General features: G+C 66.9%; 2 protein-coding genes across 2 annotated transcripts; one reads left to right on the top strand and one right to left on the bottom strand.

Moving 5' to 3' along the window:
* Window positions 1-1,105: 1,105 nt before the first annotated feature.
* Window positions 1,106-7,840, top strand: LOC104300442 (histone-lysine N-methyltransferase SUV39H1-like). The gene is given in 6 exon segments (XM_054177293.1): window positions 1,106-1,729; window positions 2,365-3,084; window positions 3,982-4,128; window positions 6,222-6,351; window positions 7,633-7,694; window positions 7,696-7,840. Coding segments are annotated over 6 exon segments (1,764 nt in total). The 3' UTR covers window positions 7,777-7,840.
* A 1,709-nt stretch (window positions 7,841-9,549) lies between these two features.
* Window positions 9,550-17,309, bottom strand: WDR13 (WD repeat domain 13). Its single transcript, XM_054177240.1, has 9 exons — window positions 17,226-17,309; window positions 16,163-16,409; window positions 15,703-15,764; window positions 15,134-15,261; window positions 13,767-14,074; window positions 12,065-12,245; window positions 11,400-11,541; window positions 10,696-10,826; window positions 9,550-9,737 (listed from the first exon to the last, which is right to left on the bottom strand). Exons 1-9 carry the CDS (start codon window positions 17,264-17,266, stop codon window positions 9,550-9,552), a joined length of 1,428 nt encoding a protein of 475 aa, XP_054033215.1. The 5' UTR covers window positions 17,267-17,309.
* Window positions 17,310-17,478: the final 169 nt, after the last annotated feature.

Genomic DNA, 17,478 nt, shown 5'->3' with positions numbered 1-17,478 from the left:
GCACAGCCTTCAGCCATCCCAGTATGGACCAGTTTGGACTGGGAACTCTTCACTCCTGTGGCCTTGTGTCCTCCCAGTATGGACCAGTACAGCATCTTGCCTGGCATCACCCCTGTGGCCTTGTGTCCTCCCAGTATGGACCAGTACAGCGTCTCACCCAGGATCTCTTCATCCCTGTGGCCTTCTGTCCTCCCAGTATGGACCACTACAGACCAGTATGGACCAGTACAAGACCTTACATGGGCTCTCATCACCCCTGTGGCCTTCTGACCTCCCAGTATGGACCAGTAAGGGCTGGCAGAGTGCCCAGACTGGGATCTCCAGGCCCCTGGAGGCCCTTCCAGTATGGACCAGTATAAACCAGTTCCTGCCTCCCCAGCCCTGGGTGCCTTCTGCCCCCACTCTCCTTATTTATTGCCCCACCCCAGTATGGACTGGGGGGGCTCCCAGTATGTTCCAGTGAGTCCCAGTAGGTCCTGGGGGGATCCCAAAGCTGAATAAAGCTGAGGCCCTGAACTGGGCTCCCAGTATGGACTGGGAGGGGATTGGGGGCTCACAGTATGGACTGGGAGGGAGGTGGGAGGGGACTGGGGGGCTCCCACTATGGACTGGGAGGGGGTTGGGGGGCTCCCAGTATGGACTGGGAGGGGACTGGGGGGCTCCCACTATGGACTGGGAGGGGGTTGGGCCATTAAGGAGCCGTTCATTAGCCCCTAATGCGCCCTTCATTAGCCATTAAGGAGCCCTTCATTAGCCCCTAATGAAGCCTCAGTGTGCCGTCCATTAGCCCCTAATGCGCCCTTCATTAGCCCCTAATGAGCCCCTCATTAGCCCCTAATGAAGCCTCCGTTCGCCCTCCCCCAGCCCCTCGGGCGCCGCTCCGCAGCCGTTGCTCAGCCGATACTGAGCTGCCCACGCTCCGCGCAGCGCCGGCAGCGGCACCGCCCCCTATGCAAATGAGGACGCGCCTCAACCAATGGGAAGCGAGGAAAGGAGCGGGGCGGGGGAGGCGAACAGGCGCGGCGCCGGGCGGACGTGACGTGGCCGAGAGGGAAAGGAGCGGAAGTGACGTCAGGGAGCGAGAGGTGGCGGAAGAGGAACAGAAATGGCGGAAAATTTAAAAGGTGCGCGCGGGACGGCGGCCTCGAGCCGAACGAGACCCGGGACCGGGAGGGAATCGGAACCAGCACCGCGGCTGCAGGGCAACCGGAACCGGGATCCGGATCGGGGCTGGAGGGGAAGCGGGCCTGGGACCGGGACCGGCACCGGGCGGGGGACTCGGGACCGGGACCAGAATGCAACCGGAACCGGGATCCGGATCGGGGCTGGAGGGGAATCGGGACCAGGTCTGGAAGGGAATGAGGATCTAGTGGGCACTCGGGACCGGGACCGGGGAGCGAGCAGCTGGGACCGGAGCGGGGAGCCGGGACCGGGACGCTGGGGAAGATTCCGGTACTGGGCAGGGCGGATCCGGTGCTGGGAGCGCTGCCGGTGCCCTGGGGGGGGGAGCACACGGAGGACGGTTCTGAGCCCCTTCCCTTTCTCTCCCCCCGGTAACGGCGTCCCCCCTCCCCCCGCAGAGTGCTCTGTGAGCTGCAAATCGTCGTGGCGGCAGCTGGCGGAACTCTGCCGACTGCGGCGCCTCCGGTGCCCGGCGCTGGGAGTCAGCCGCCGGACCCTGCGGCGGCACTTCGAGGTCGAGCAGCTGCTGGACTACCGCAGGGTCAAGGTCAGGGACGAGCCCCGGCGGCACCGGGACCCCGCCCCCCGGTAGCACTGGGATGCCCCCAGGACAAATCCTGCCCCCTGTACCCCCCTCACCGCTCTCCCCCCATTGCCGCTTTCTGCCCCACCCCATTTCCATCTTTGCCCTCCCTCAGACACCAAATATCCTCCTTTAGAGACCTCCAGCCCCCCCCAATTCCCCCCCCATAAATTCCCCCCTTATCCCCCCACCCCCCTCAGTCCCCCTTTCAGAGCCCCTCCCGGGGCCCCAATTCCCCCTTTAGAGTCCCTCTTAGCCCCCCACACCCCCTATTCCCCCTTTACTCCCCAGCCCCCCAATATCCCCCTTAGAGCCCCCCCTTCCCCCCTATTCCCCCTTTACTCCCCAGCCCCCCAATATCCCCCTTAGAGCCCCCCCTTCCCCCCTATTCACCCTTTACCCCCCCAGACCCCAAATATCCCCTTTGAGAGCCCCCCAGCCCTCCCCAATTCCCCCTTTACCTGCCCCCCAATTCCCACTGTAGACTCCCCCTCAGGCCCCCCAATTTCCCCTTTTGAGCCCCCCCAGCCCCTTTCGAGCCCCTTTAGCCTCTCCCCGCGCCCTCTCTTTGCCCTCCCCCTTGCCCCCCTCCCCTCCAGGACGAAGACTTCTACCTGGTGAAGTGGGAGGGCTACCCTGAGAGCTCCAACACCTGGGAGCCCAAAAAGAACCTGCGGTGCCCGGGGCTGCTCCGGCAGCTCCACCTCGACCTGGGCCGGGCCCCGGGGGGCCCTTTCCGCCCGGGCCCCCGGGGCTTGCCCCCCCGGGCGGTGTCCTACCTGCGGCAGAAGGCGGAGCAGCGCCGTGAGCTGCAGCGCTGGGAGCGGCTCCTCAACAGCTCCGGCGGGGGAGGGGGCGGGGGGGGGAGGGGCGGGGGGCTGCGGATCGTGGTGGAGAACGAAGTGGACCTGCAGGGCCCCCCCCGGGATTTCGTCTACGGCGAAGACTACAAGCTGGGGCCGGGGGTGGAGGTGACGCCGGTGGCGGCGGGCTGCGAGTGCAGCGACTGCTACCGGGAGGGCTGCGCCGGGCGCTGCTGCCCGGGGGCCTCCCGCATCCCCTTCCCCTACACGGCGGGGGGCAGGCTGCGGCTGCGGGCCGGGCTGCCCATCTTCGAGTGCAACTCCCGCTGCCGCTGCGGCCGGGACTGCCCCAACCGGGTGGTGCAGCGCCGCGGGGAGGCGGCGGGGGGCGGCGCGGCGGGCCGGGGGGAGCGCCGCTGCCTCTGCATCTTCCGCACCGCCGACGGCCGCGGCTGGGGCGTGCGCACCCTGCACAGCATCCGCAGCCACCGCTTCGTCATGGAGTACGTGGGGGAGGTGAGCGGCCTGGGGCCACCCGGACCCGGCCCCCCAGCCCCTCCTCAGCCGTCCTGCATCCCACCCCCTGACCGTGCTCGGCCCTCTCCCTGATCTGAGCAATCCTGACCCCCTCCCCCCCCCCCCAGCCCTTCCTGAATGCCTCCACTCTGACCCCTCCCCACTCCTACCCTGCCCCCCTCCTCACCCACCCCTCCTCACCCACCTGAATCCTGCTCCTGACCTAAACCCCACACCCCACCCTGAAGCCCTGCACTCTGATCCCTCCCAACTCCCACCCTGACCCCCTCCTCACTCACCTGAATCCTGCTCCTGACCTCCTTTGACCCCCCCCACACCCTAAACCCCTGCACTCTGATCCACCCTGATCCCCTCCTCACTCATCTTGATCCTCTCCCTGACCTGAGCCCCCTTGACCCTTCCTCACCCCCTCCACTCTGCCTGACCCCCTCCTCACCTGCCTAAATCCCACTCCTGACCTCCTTTGACCCCCCACCCCCACCCCCCTAACCCCTGCACTCTGATCCACCCCAACCCCCACCCTGACCCCCTCCTCGCTCACCTTGATCCTCTCCCTGCCCTGAGCCCTCCCAACCCCCCCACCCTGACTCCCTCCCTTAAGGGGTCGCTATTGAGCCGCTCATAAGCTGCCAACGAGCCATCGCTCGGCTATTGAGCTGCCTTTAATGACCTGCTAATGAGACGCTAATGACCCGGTAGCAAATCATTAACGAGCCGCTAATTAACCACTAATAGTCTACCAACAAGCCACCGCTAATCCAATAACAATGAGCCACCAATCGGCCTCCACTGAGCCACAATCCACCAGAGCCTGCCCCCCTCATCAGCCAATTAACCCTGATGGGTGCTAATGAACACACCCCCCACCCCCCGCAGATCATCACGACGGAGGAGGCGGAGCGGCGGGGGCAGGAGTACGACCGGCAGGGCGCCACCTACCTGTTCGACCTGGACTACGTGGAGGACGTGTACACCGTGGACGCAGCGCGCTACGGCAACATCTCCCACTTCGTCAACCACAGCGTGCGTTCACCCGCCCCTCCTTAGCCGCTGGCGGCTGCTGCTTGCCGCTGCTGAGCTGCCTGTAGCCGCTGAAGGTCATCAGTGAGCTGCCTATAGCTGCTAACGGCCATCAATGAGCTGCCTGTGGCCACTGCTGCCCTGCCCATAGCCACTAGTGGCCGCTACTGAGCTGCCTGTAGCCGCTACGGGCTGCTCATGAGCTGCATATAGCCGCCATGGCCACTAGTGGCCGCTAATGAGATGCCTGCCAGTGCTAATGGCCACTGATAGCTGCCTATGGGCACTAGTGAGTCATTAAAGAGCTGCCTCTAGCCACTAGTGGCTGCTTGTGAGCTGCCTGTAGCTGCTCTTGAGCTGCCTACAGCTGCTAGTGGCCTCTAGTGAGCTGCCTATAGCGGCTAGTGGCCTCTAGTGAGCTGCCTATAAGTGCTAATGAGTCACTAATGAGCTGCCTGTAGCTGCTACAGGCTCCTCATGAACTGCCTACAGCCGCTAGTGGCCTCTAGTGAGCTGCCTATAGCGGCTAGTGGCCTCTAGTGAGCTGCCTATGGCCACTACAGGCTGCTCATGCACTGCCTATAGCCACTAGTGGCCTCTAGTGAGCTGCCTATGGCCACTACAGGCTGCTCATGCACTGCCTATAGCCACTAGTGGCCTCTAGTGAGCTGCCTATAGCGGCTAGTGGACACTCATGAGTTGCCTATAGCCACTAGTAGCTGCTAGTAAGCTGCCTATAGCCACTAGTGGCCTCCAGTGAGCTGCCTATATGTGCTAATGAGTCACTAATGAGCTGCCTGTAGCTGCTACAGGCTCCTCATGAACTGCCTACAGCCGCTAGTGGCCACTGGTGAGCTGCCTATAGCCGCTAGTAGCCACTCATGAGTTGCATATAGCCGCTAGTGGCCACTGGTGAGCTGCCTATAGCCGCTAGAGATCATTAATGAGCTGCTTATAGCTGCTAATGGCCACTAATGAGCTGCCTGTAGCTGCTACAGGCTCCTCATGAACTGCCTACAGCCGCTAGTGGCCTCTAGGGAGCTGCCTATAGCTGCCCGTGGCCACTCGTGAGCTGCCTGTAGCCGCTAGTGGCCACTGGTGAGCTGCCTATAGCCGCTTGTGGCCACTCGTGAGCTGCCTATAGCCGCTAGAGGGCATTAATGAGCTGCTTATAGCTGCTAATGGCCACTAATGAGCTGCCTGTGGCCCCTAGTGGCCGCTGATGAGCTTCCTATATCTGCTAATGGCCACTAATGAGCTGCCTGTAACTGCTAATGAGCTGCTAATGAACTTCTACAACCGCTAATGGCCGATCAGGAGCTGCTATTAATTACTTGTTTAATAGGCATTAATAAGCCTTTTTTCAGCAGGTCACTGGCACCAAAATAGCTATAATTTAGCTTTTAATTAGTCACTAATTAGCCACTAATTCCCCCCCTGCTGTGCTAGGCCAACCTGCAGCTCTTCAACATCTCCCTTGAGAATCTTGACCTGGGGGCTTCTGCTAATTAGCCATTCTTTTATAATTAGCCTAAGGTCTAATTAGCCTTTCTTTTAGCTGTTAATTAATGTTTAATGAGCCATTAACTAACCCCCCAGGTGGTGTGAGCCCAACCCTCAGGACCCGAGGCTGCCAGTAATCAGCCCTTAATCATCTTCATTAATCGTTAATCAGCATTTAATCAGCTGTTAATCAGCCATTACTTAGCTAGTCATTAGCTTTTAATGAGCTCTTAATTAGCCTTTAACCCTTAATTAGCCATTAATTGACTCCTGGCAGTGCAAGCCCAACCGACATGCTTCCACTCTCTTCATCAAGAAGCTGGACCCACGGCTGCCATTGATCAGCAATTATTTAGCCTTTAATCACATTAATAGCCATTAATTAGCTACTCCTCAGCAATTAATTAACCTTTACTATGCCACTAATTATCCATTAATCACCCCCTTGCATGCTAGCCCAACCAGCAGGCATTCAGTGTCTTGCCTGAGAACCTGCACCTCTGGCTCCCCCTTCATCAGCCGTTTATTACCCTTTAATTAGCCGCTAATTAGGGCTCTAATTAGCCGTTAATTGCCTCCCCCCCCACGGGCAGTGCGAGCCCAACCTGCAGGTGTTCAATGTCTTCATCGAGAACCTGGACCCGCGGCTGCCTCGCATTGCCCTCTTCAGCGCCAGGCACATCCGGGCCGGGGAGGAGCTCACCTTCGACTACCGCATGAGAGGTGAGCGCACAGCGCCCCCTGCTGCCCACAGTGCCGCATCGCAGCCCCCTCGTGCCCCGCAGTGACGCCATAGAGCCCCATGGTGACCCCTGGTGGCCAGAGCACCACATAGCAGCCCCGTAGTGCCCCATGGTGACCCCTGGTGGCCAGAGCGCCACATAGCAGCCCCATAGAGCCACATAGCAGCCCCGTAGTGCCCCATGCTGACCCCTGGTGGCCAGAGCACCACATAGCAGCCCCATAGAGCCACATAGCAGCCCCGTAGTGCCCCATGCTGACCCCTGGTGGCCAGAGCACCACATAGCAGCCCCATAGAGCCACATAGCAGCCCCGTAGTGCCCCACGGTGACCCCTGGTGGCCAGAGCACCACATAGCAGCCCCATAGAGCCACATAGCAGCCCCATAGTGCCCCATGGTGACCCCTGGTGGCCGGAGCACCACATAGCAGCCCCATAGAGCCACATAGCAGTCCCGTAGTGCCCCATGGTGACCCCTGGTGGCCAGAGCACCACATAGCAGCCCCATAGAGCCACATAGCAGCCCCATAGTGCCCCATGGTGACCTCTGGTGGCCGGAGCACCACATAGCAGCTCCATAGAGCCACATAGCAGCCCCATAGTGACCCCTGGTGGCCAGAGCACCACACAGCAGTCCCATAGAGCCACATAACAGCCCCATAGTGCCCCACAGTGACCCCTGGTGACCATAGCACCATACAGCAGTCCCATAGAGCCAAATAACAGCCCTATCGTGCCCCATAGTGACCCCTGGTGGCCAGAGCACCACACAGCAGTCCCATAGAGCCACATAACAGCCCCCTAGTGCCCCACGGTGACCCCTGGTGGCCAGAGCACCACATAGCAGCCCCATAGTGCCGCACAGTGACCCCTGGTGGCCGTAGAGCCACATACCATCCCCATAGTGCCACCTAGCAGCCCCATAGTGCCCTGCAGCGCCCCTAGTGCCCCATGGATGCCCTGTTGCTGCCCCACCATGCCCCCTAGTGCCAAATGGCCGCTCCACAGCACCCCCTAGCACCCACAGTGCCCCGTGGCTGCCCCATAGCACCCTTCCCCACCCCAGCCCCCTTGGTGCTACCCTAGACCCCCCCGGTGCCACCCCAGAGCTCCGTTGGCACCTCCCCATACCTCCCCCCTCAGCCCCCTCTCTGGCCATGGGTGGGCACCAAGGGCTCCCCTGGGCACTGAAGGGTCACTTGAGTACCCCTCAGTTGCTAACCTGTGCCCCCCTGCCCTGTGCCCACCCTGTGCCCCCTGCAGTGGACCCAGTGGACGCCGAGAGCAGCCAAATGGACTCCAACTTCGGGTTGGCATCTGGGGGGGGGACCAGGGGGGTCCCCCCGTGCCAGGGGGCGCATGGAGTGCAAGTGTGGAGCTGGCACCTGCCGGAAGTTCCTCTGCTGAGGGCCTGGCACCAACAGGGCACTGCCAGCCAACCCCTGTGGCCTCTGCCTGCTGTGGGCGCTGGGGAAGGCGGACATGGGGCATGGGGGGGTGCCAAGAGGGTACCAGGTGGGCGCAGGGAGGGTCTCAGGGGTGTTGGAGAGGCCAAGGGTGGTGCCAGGCAGGTACAGGGATGGCATTGAGGGGGTCTCAGGTGTATTGGGGATGCTAGGGATGATACCAGGCTGGCAGGAGGGGGGTTGGGAATGCCAAGGACAGTGCCAGGCAGACACCAGGTGGGCACAGGGGTAGCCTCAGAGGATAGTGATGCCAGAGGTGGTGCCAGGTGGGCAGAGGGGTGGCATTGTGGGAGTCTCAGAGGTATTACGGATGCCAAGGACGGTGCCAGCTGGGCACAGGGTGGCACAGGGATAATCTCAGCAGTGTTGGGGATGCCAGGTGGGCACAGGGATGGCATTGGGGGGGTGTGTCAGGGGTGTTGGGGATACTAAGGGTGGTGCCAGGTGGGCGCAGGGTGGGTCTCAGGTGTTGCCAAGTTCCTGTGTTGGGGGTTGGGCACCAACAGGGCACTGCCAGCCAACCCCTGTGGCCTCTGCCTGCTGTGGGCACTGGGGAGGGGGGGCATGAGGCGGTGGGAGGTGCCAAGGATAGTGCCAGAGGTACTGGGGGGGGGGGGTCTCAGGGGTGTTAGGGATGATGCCAGGCTGGCACAAGGCTGGGCTGGCAATCCCAAGGATGGTGTCATGTGGCACCAGGGATGGCATTGGAGGGTCTCAGAGGTGCTGGCAATGCCAGGGATGGTGCCTGGCAGGTACACCAGGGCTCAGCCAGGGCCAGTGCCAGGCTGGCACAGAGAGGTCTGTCATGGCCAGGGCTGATGCCAGGAGAGATTTGGGGTCGGGGGGGAGTCTGCCAATGCCAAGAATGATGCCAGGCTGGCACAGGATCCTTCAGGAGCTTGGTTGATGCCAGGAGAGCTTTATTTGGGGTCTTGGAAGGGGATCTGCCAATGCCAAGAATGATGCCAGGCTGGCACGGGGTGGGGTCTGTGAGTGCCAGACATGATGCCAGCCTGGCATGGGGGACGTGTGCCAATGCCAAGAATGATGCCAGCCTGGCATGGGGAAGGCTGTGCCAGGGATGATGCCAGCCTGGCATGGGGGGGGGGGGGGGGCTATGAGTGCCAGGGATGATGCCAGCCTGGCACGGGGGAGTCTATGAGTGCCAGGGCCAATGCCAGGTGGGCACGGGGGGGCGGTCTATGAGTGCCATGGCTGATGGCAGGCTGGCAAGGGGCAGGGCTGTGCCAGGGATGATGCCAGCCTGGCACAGGGGGGGGGTGTCTATGAATGCCATGGCTGATGGCAGGCTGGCAAGGGGCAGGGCTGTGCCAGGGATGATGCCAGCCTGGCACAGGGGGGGGTCTATGAGTGCCATGGCTGATGGCAGGCTGGCAAGGGGCAGGGCTGTGCCAGGGATGATGCCAGCCTGGCACGGGGGGGGTCTATGAGTGCCAGGGATGATGCCAGCCTGGCACGGGGGGGGTCTATGAATGCCATGGCTGATGGCAGGCTGTCAAGGGGCAGGGCTGTGCCAGGGATGATGCCAGCCTGGCACGGGGGGGGGGTCTATGAGTGCCAGGGATGATGCCAGCCTGGCACGGGGGGGGTCTATGAGTGCCATGGCTGAGGGCAGGCGGGCAGGGGGCACTGCCGGCGGCGGGCTGCAGGCGCTGCCCGGCGGTGCCAGGCGGTGCCAGGCGGTGCCCGGCGGTCAGGGGGCGCTCTGGCGGCGCCAGACGATGACGGTGCCCTTGGCGTCGCTGGAGGCCAGCAGGCTCTCGTCGCAGTTGAAGGCCACGGCCAGCACGGCGGCGCCGTGGCCCTGCAGGGCGTTGAGGCTGGCACGAGCTGCCCGCCCCACGTCGAAGAACAGCACCGAGCCGTCCTCGCTGCCCGTCACTGCGGGCACCGGCCCCGTCAGCGGGCGCCCGGCCGCTGCCCCCGCCCCACCGGGCCTGGTGCCAGCCTGGCGTGCCAGCTGCCAGCCCCACCGGGCCTGGTGCCAGCCAGGAGTCCCAGCTGCCAGCCCCACCGGGCCTGGTGCCAGCCTGGAGTCCCAGCTGCCAGCCCCAGGGGGCCTGGTGCCAGCCAGGAGTCCCAGCTGCCAGCCCCAGGGGGCCTGGTGCCAGCCAGGAGTCCCAGCTGCCAGCCCCAGGGGGCCTGGTGCCAGCCAGGAGTCCCAGCTGCCAGCCCCAGGGGGCCTGGTGCCAGCCTGGAGTCCCAGCTGCCAGCCCCACCAGGCCTGGTGCCAGCCTGGAGTCCCAACTGCCAGCCCCACCGGGCCTGGTGCCAGCCTGGAGTCCCAGCTGCCAGCCCCACCGGGCCTGGTGCCAGCCTGCAGTCCCAGCTGCCAGCCCCAGCCCCATTTTCACCACCCCCAGCTTCCTCGGTGCCAACCCCAGACCCCTCTTGCCAACCCCCCCCCAACCAGGGCCCTTGGTGCCCACCCCAGACCCCTCTTGCCAACCCCCCCCCAACCAGGGCCCTTGGTGCCAACCCCAGACCCCTCTTGCCACACCACCCCCCCCCAGGGCCCTTGGTACCACTCCAGACCCCTTGCAGCACCCCCAGCTTCCTCAGTGCCACCCAAGATCCCCTCTTGTTGCCACTCCAGCTCCTTTGATGCCACCCCAGAGCCCCCCCTGGTGCCACCCCCCCAGCCCCCTTGGTGCCAGTCCCAGAGCTCCTGGTGCCAACCCCAACCCCATTTTTACCACCCCGGAGCCCCCTTGGTGCCACCCCAGAGCTCCCTTGGTACCGCTCTAGACCCCTTGTGCCACCCCCAGAGCCCTTAGTGCCAATCCCCAGCCCCCTTGGTGCCACCCCAGCCCCCCTGGTGCCCGCAGGTGCCCCTTACCCACGCAGGCTCCCTGGCGGAAGGACATCAGAGGGCAGAAGCAGCTCCGCAGGTGGTGCCCTCGGTGCCTGGTGGGGAAGCTGCGGCGCAGCCTCAGGCCTGGCACCGCTGAGCCCTCCTCCTGCACCAGGCTGGGGGCACACAGGGGCTGTGGTGCCAGCTGGGCCCAGCCCCCGCCCACCCCTGTGCCGCCTCTGGTGCCCACCCTGTGCTAGGCAAGCTCTGGCAGGGCCTCAGCCCTGGCACCCCTCAGCCCTCCTTCCCCTCCCCCCTCCGCTCCCAGAGACGGTTTGGAGCCAACTGTGCCCACCCTGTGCCCACCTCAATGCCCACCCTGTGGCACAGCCTCACCCCTGGCACCCCCCAAGCCCTCCTCCTCCCCCACCCTACAAGAGGCTCCCAAAGGGACTTTGGTGCCAACTGTGCCCACCCTGTGCCCACCTCAATGCCCACCCTGTGGCACAGCCTCACCCCTGGCACCCCCCAAGTCCTCCTCCTCCTCCCCCACCCTACAAGAGACCTCCAAAGGAGCTTGGATGCCAACTGTGCCCACCCTGTGCCCACCTCAATGCCCACCCCGTGCTGGGGAAGCTCTGGCACAGCCTCCCCCCTGCCACCCCCCAAACCCTTCCTCCTGCTCCACTCCCCTACAGGAGAGCCCCAAGGGAGCAGCGGTGCCAGCTGTGCCCGGCCCTGGTGCCCACCTGAAGAGCAGCAGTCGGTCTGGGCTGGCATTGAGCAGCAGGGAGGGGTCAGGAGCCTCTCTGCTGGCCCAGGCCCTGGCACTGAGGGAGGTGATGGCACCGCCAGGCTGCACCAGCACCCTGCCCGCGCGGCTCAGCTGCCCTGCCGGCGGGCACCGGGCTCAGGGCCGGCCTGGCAGCTCCACCAGGGCAGCACCCAGCCTGGCACCCCCAGGGGGGCAGCACCCAGCCTGGCACCCCCAGGGGGGCAGCACCCAGCCTGGCACCAACCCAGGGACACAGAGGAGGCCAAGGCCCAGCCTGGCACCCATGGAACCTTCCCAGCCCCACCCAATCTCTCTCAGTCCCTCCCGGCCCCACCTAATCCCCTCCCAGCCCCACCCAGTCCTCTCTCAGTCCCTTCCAGCCCCACCCAATCCCCACCCAATCCCCTCCCAGCCCCACCCAGCCCTGCCCAATCCCCTCCCAGCCCCACCCAATCCCCTCCCAGCCCCACCCAGCCCCTCCCAATCCCCTCCCAGGCCCCACCCAGTCCTCTCTCAGTCCCTTCCAGCCCCACCCAGTCCTCTCTCAGTCCCTTCCAGCCCCACCCAATCCCCACCCAATCCCCTCCCAGCCCCACCCAGCCCCGCCCAATCCCCTCCCAGCCCCTCCCCTCCCCGTACCTGTGTTGGGGTCGCACAGGAAGCTGCTCACTGAGCCTCTGTCGTCCCCTGCCCACAGGACCCTCCCAGGGGGGTCGAAGCACAGCGCCAGGACCCTGCCTGGCACCCGCCCGGTGCCGCCCTTGGCAGCCTTCCCGGTGGAGATGTTCACCACCCGCACCGTGTGCCTGGCACTGCCCACCTGGGGGGGAGGGGCATGGGCAGGGAGCCTGGCACAGGGGGCCAACCCCCCCTGGCACCCCCCCAGGGCCCAGAGGCACCCAGCCTGGCACCCAGCCTGGCACCACCGCACCTGGGGGGCACCCACCCTGGTATCACCAGACCCAGGGGCACCCAGCCTGGCACACCCAGACCCTGATGAACCTATCCTGGCACTGCCCAGATGGGAGGACTGAGCCTGGCACCCAGCCTGGCACACACAGCACCAGAAGCAGCCAGCCTGGCACCTGTGGCAAGAGAGGCACCCCCAACCCCAGGGGCACCCACCAAGCGTGGCGCTGAGGCCGGCATTAAGCTGGCACTACCCAGGGGTGGGTTACCATTGGGCACCCAGGGGGCACCCAGGGGGCACTCAGGCTGGCACTAACTGTGCTCAGGTTGTAATTAGGAACCCAGGCAACACTGAGTGGGACACTGGACTGGCATCAGGCTGGCACCAGGCTGGCATTACCCAGGAAGAACTTATCACTGGATACCCAGGGAGCACCTAGACAATACCCAGGCTGGCCTCAGGCTGGCACTACCCAGGGCTGGGTCACTATTGGCCACTCAGGGGGCACCCAGGGGACCCAGAGGGGCAGGCAGGGGCTGGCAGCAGGGGCACGGGGGGGCACAGGGGCTGGCATGGGGGCACAGGGGCCGGCACTCACCACGGTGAGGTGGTTGTTGAGGGGCTGGAAGGCGCAGCACAGCAGGGGGGCACAGGGGCTCAGGGGGGCACAGGGGCTGGCAGCAGGGCTCAGGGGGGCACAGGGGCTGGCACAGGGGCTCAGGGGCTGGCACAGGGGCTCAGGGGCTGGCACAGGGGCTGGCACAGGGGCTGGCACAGGGGCTCAGGGGGGCACAGGGGCTGGCACAGGGGCCGGGGGCCGGCACTCACCACGGTGAGGTTGTTGTTGAGGGGCTGGAAGGCGCAGCACAGCAGGGGGGGCACAGGGGCTCAGGGGGGCACAGGGGCTGGCACAGGGGCTCAGGGGGGCACAGGGGCACAGGGGCTGGCACAGGGGCTGAGGGGGGCACAGGGGCTCAGGGGGGCACAGGGGCTGGCACAGGGGCTCAGGGGGGCACAGGGGCACAGGCGCTGGCACAGGGGCTCAGGGGGGCACAGGGGCTGGCACAGGGGCTGAGGGGGGCACAGGGGCTGGCACAGGGGCACAGGGGCTGGCACAGGGGCTCAGGGGCTGGCACTCACCACGGTGAGGTTGTTGTTGAGGGGCTGGAAGGCGCAGCACAGCAGGGGGGCACAGGGGCTCAGGGGCTGGCACAGGGGCTCAGGGGGGCACAGGGGCTGGCACAGGGGCTCAGGGCCTGGCACTCACCACGGTGAGGTTGTTGTTGAGGGGCTGGAAGGCGCAGCACAGCAGGGGGGCACAGGGGCTCAGGGGGGCACAGGGGCTCAGGGGGGCACAGGGGCTGGCACAGGGGCTCAGGGGCTGGCACAGGGGCACAGGGGCTGGCACAGGGGCCGGGGGCCGGCACTCACCACGGTGAGGTTGTTGTTGAGGGGCTGGAAGGCGCAGCACAGCAGGGGGGCGCCGTCGGGGTCGGGCACGCGGCGGATGCAGAGCCCCCGGCCCGGCGCCCAGAGCCGCAGGCTGCCGTCCAGCGAGGCCGAGACCAGGACGTCGTTGGCCAGCGACCAGTCGAGGTCGGCGACGCCGGCGCCGTGGCCGCGCAGCACGCGCAGCACCGCCGGCGGCCCCGGGCCCAGCCGGCACACCGAGATGCTGCCGTCCAGCGAGCAGCAGGCCAGCAGGTGCCGGTCGTGGTGAGCGAACTGCACCTTGGGCACTGCCGCCGGGGCGCCAGAGTGAGGCAGCTGCCCCGCCCCGCCCCGCCCGGCGCCGCCCTGCCCAGTGCTGCCCCGCCCAGCACCACCCCGCCCGGCACCGCCCTGCCCAGCGCCACCCCACCCAGTGCCGCCCCGCCCGGCGCCACCCCGCCCGGCGCCGCCCCGCCCAGTGCCGCCCCGCCCAGTGCCGCCCTGCCCAGTGCCATGGCGCCCGGCGCCACCCCGCCCAGTGCCGCCCCACCCAGTGCCGCCCCACCCAGCTCCGCCCCGCCCAGCGCCGCCCCGCCCAGTGCCGCCCCACCCAGCGCCGCCCCGCCCAGCGCCACCCCACCCAGTGCTGCCCCGCCCGGCACCGCCCCGCCCAGTGCTGCCCCGCCCAGTGCCGCTCCGCCCAGTGCCGCCCCACCCAGTGCTGCCCCGCCCGGCGCCACCCCGCCCAGTGCTGCCCCGCCCAGTGCCGCTCCGCCCAGTGCTGCCCCGCCCGGCACCACCCTGCCCAGCGCCACCCCACCCAGGCCCTGCCAGCCCTGCCCAGCACCGCCCCACCCAGCGCCACCCTGCCCAGGCCCTGCTGGCCCCGCCTACTCCCTCCCAGGCCCTGCAGGCCCCGCCCACTCCCTCCCACTCCCTCCCAGTCCCCTCCCAATCCCTCTCAGTCCACTTCAGTGTCTCTCAGTGCCCTCCAGGCCCTCCCAGTCCCTCCCAATCCCGTCCCAGACTCCTCCCAGTCCCTCCCAATCCCCTCCCAGTCACTCCCAATCCCCTCCCAGTTCCCTCCAGTGCCTCTCAATTCCCTCCCAGTCTCTCCCAGTCCCCTCCCAACCCCTCCCACTCCCCTCCAGTGCCTCTCAATCCCCTCCCAGGCCCTCCCAGTCCATTCCAGTCCCCTCCCAGACTCCTCCCAGTTCCCTCCAGTCCCTTCCCAGTCCCTCCCCATTCCTCATAATCCCCACCCAGTACCTTCCCAGTTTCCTCCCAGTCCCTGTCCAGGCTGTGCCAGTCCCTCCCAGTCCCTCCCAGTCCCTCCCAGTGCCCCCCAGCGCCCCCCGGGCCCTCACCGGGGCTGTCGCTGTGCTGGTCGAACACGTGGCAGACTCCTCGGAACTCATAGTTCTGGCTCAGGGAGGTGCCCCCAGCCATGGCCCTGCTGGCCTCTGCCAGCGGCGTGGGCACCACCCCGGGGGCACTGCCAGCGCAGGGCAGGGCAGGGGGGAGCAGGGGAGGGGAAAGGGGAAGGTCAGAGCCTCCCAACCCTCCTCTTGACCCCCACCCTGATCCCCCAAACTCCCTCCTCTTGACCCCCACCCTGATCCCCCAAACTCCCTCCTCTTGACCCCCCCCTTGATCCCCTCCTGACCCCCAAACCCCCACCCTGACTTCCACCCCCCTTGACCCCCCTCAAGCCCCCTGCCTGCCCCCTGCCTTCCTCCCTCCTCCCCCTCCCCCCCGAGCCCCCTCCTCTCCCTTCCTCTCCCACCTTGACTCTCCCAACACCCCTCCCTCCCTCCCCCCTCCCCTCCCTCTCCCCTCCCCTCCCCTCTTCCTCCTCCCTCCCTCTCCCCTCCCCTCCCCTCTTCCCCTCCCCCTCCCCTCTTCCCCCTCCCTCCCCCCCCTCCCCTCCCCTCACCGCTCCTGCTGCCCTGCCCTGCTCAGGGGGCGCCGCTGCCCCCGGGGGGCATCCTCAAAGTCCTGTGGGGAGGGCACAGTGCCAGGGGGCGCCAGGGGGGCACCAAGGGACACCAGGGGGTACTAGAGGGGCACCAAGGCCTACCAAAGAGGCACCAGGGGCTACCAAAAGGGTGCCAAGGGCTACCAGAGGGGCACCAGAGGCTACCAAAGGGGCGACAGAGGCTACCAAAGGGGCGACAGAGGCTACCAGAGGGGCACCGAGGGCTATCAGAGGGGCACCAGAGGCCACCAAAGGGACACAAGGGGCTACCAAAGGGGCGCCAGGGGCTACCAAAGGGGCACCAGGGGCTACCAAAGGGGCACCAGGGGCTACCTAAGGGGCGCCAAGGGCTACCAAAGGGGCGCCAGGGGCTACCAAAGGGGCGCCCCCCCTCCTCCCTACCCCCACCCCCAATTACCTCCATCCTGTCCAGGGTGCTCCTGCTGGCCCGCAGGGCGCTGCCGCTGTGGGCGCGGCCGGCGCCCGGCTCGGAGAGGGCTCCGAAGCGCTGGGCCAGCAGCCTGGCACGGAGCCGCAGGTACCAGCGGCGCCGGGCGGCCTCCTGGCACCCCCAGGCCTCCGCCCCCGCCCGCAGCAGCTGGCTGCGGCGCCGCACGTACTGCGTCCGGAACTGCGGGCACCGCGGCGTGCGGTACGCAGCGTACCTGCGGGGGGCACCACGGTGAGCGGGGGCCAGGGGGCACAGGGGGCACCACGGTGAGCAGGAGCCAGGGGGTACAGGGGTGAACAGGGGTGAGCAGGGGCCAGGGGGCACAGGGGGCACAGGGGTGAACAGGGGTGAACAGGGGTAAGCAGGGGCCAGGGGGGCACAGGGGGCACGGAGAGCACCGCGGCGTGCGGTACGCAGCGTACCTGCAGGGGGCACCGTGAGGGGGGTGCCAGGGGGCACAGGGGGGCACAGAAAGTAAAGAAGGGTACAAAGCAGAGGGTAAAGGGGGTGCCAGAGAGCAGTGGCCACCAGGGACCTGAGCATCAGGGACCCCCGGGGGGCAGTGGGCAGCAGGGGCCCGAAGGGGCAGTGGGCACCAGGGACCCCAGGGGGCAGAGGGCATCAGGGGGCAGTGGGCATCAAGGATCCCAGGGGGCAGTGGGCAGCAGGGACCCCAGGGGGCAGTGGGCATCAGGGATCCCAGCGGGCAGTGGGCAGCAGGGACCCCAGGGGGCAGTGGGCATCAGGGATCCCAGCGGGCAGTGGGCAGCAGGGATCCCAGCGGGCAGTGGGCAGCAGGGACCTGGGCATCAGGGACCCCCGGGGGGCAGTGGGTACCAGGGAACCCCAGGGGGCAGTGGGCAGCAGGGGCCCGAAGGGGCAGTGGGCACCAGGGACCCCAGGGAGCAGAGGGCATCAGGGGGCAGTGGGCATCAGGGACCCCCGGGGGGCAGTGGGCAGCAGGGACCCCCGGGGGGCAGTGGGCAGCAGCACCCCCAGGCTCCCCCCCGCGGCGCCCCCCGGGGCTCACCTGGCGTCCAGGGCCAGCAGCTGCTGCCAGACCGCGGCCATGGCGGCGCCGAGCCCGGGCCGGGACCCCGCGGCGGTGCTGGCCGAGGCCTGGCCGAGGCCGCTCCGAGGCCGCCGCCGCCGCCGCCCTGCCGCCGCGCCGGCTTTGCGACACCTCCCCGCGCTTTACGGCAGCGCGGCGGCTGTAGCTCCGGGCGGCGAGCGGCCGCCGCGCTTTACGGCAGCTCGGCCGCGGCTCACCGCGACAGGTGCCC

Source organism: Dryobates pubescens, chromosome 39 (genome assembly GCF_014839835.1).
Source record: "Dryobates pubescens isolate bDryPub1 chromosome 39, bDryPub1.pri, whole genome shotgun sequence".
Classification (NCBI taxonomy): Eukaryota; Metazoa; Chordata; class Aves; order Piciformes; family Picidae; genus Dryobates; species Dryobates pubescens.
The sequence above is the reverse complement of the archived record's forward strand: the minus strand, read 5'-3'. Positions and strand labels throughout refer to the sequence as shown.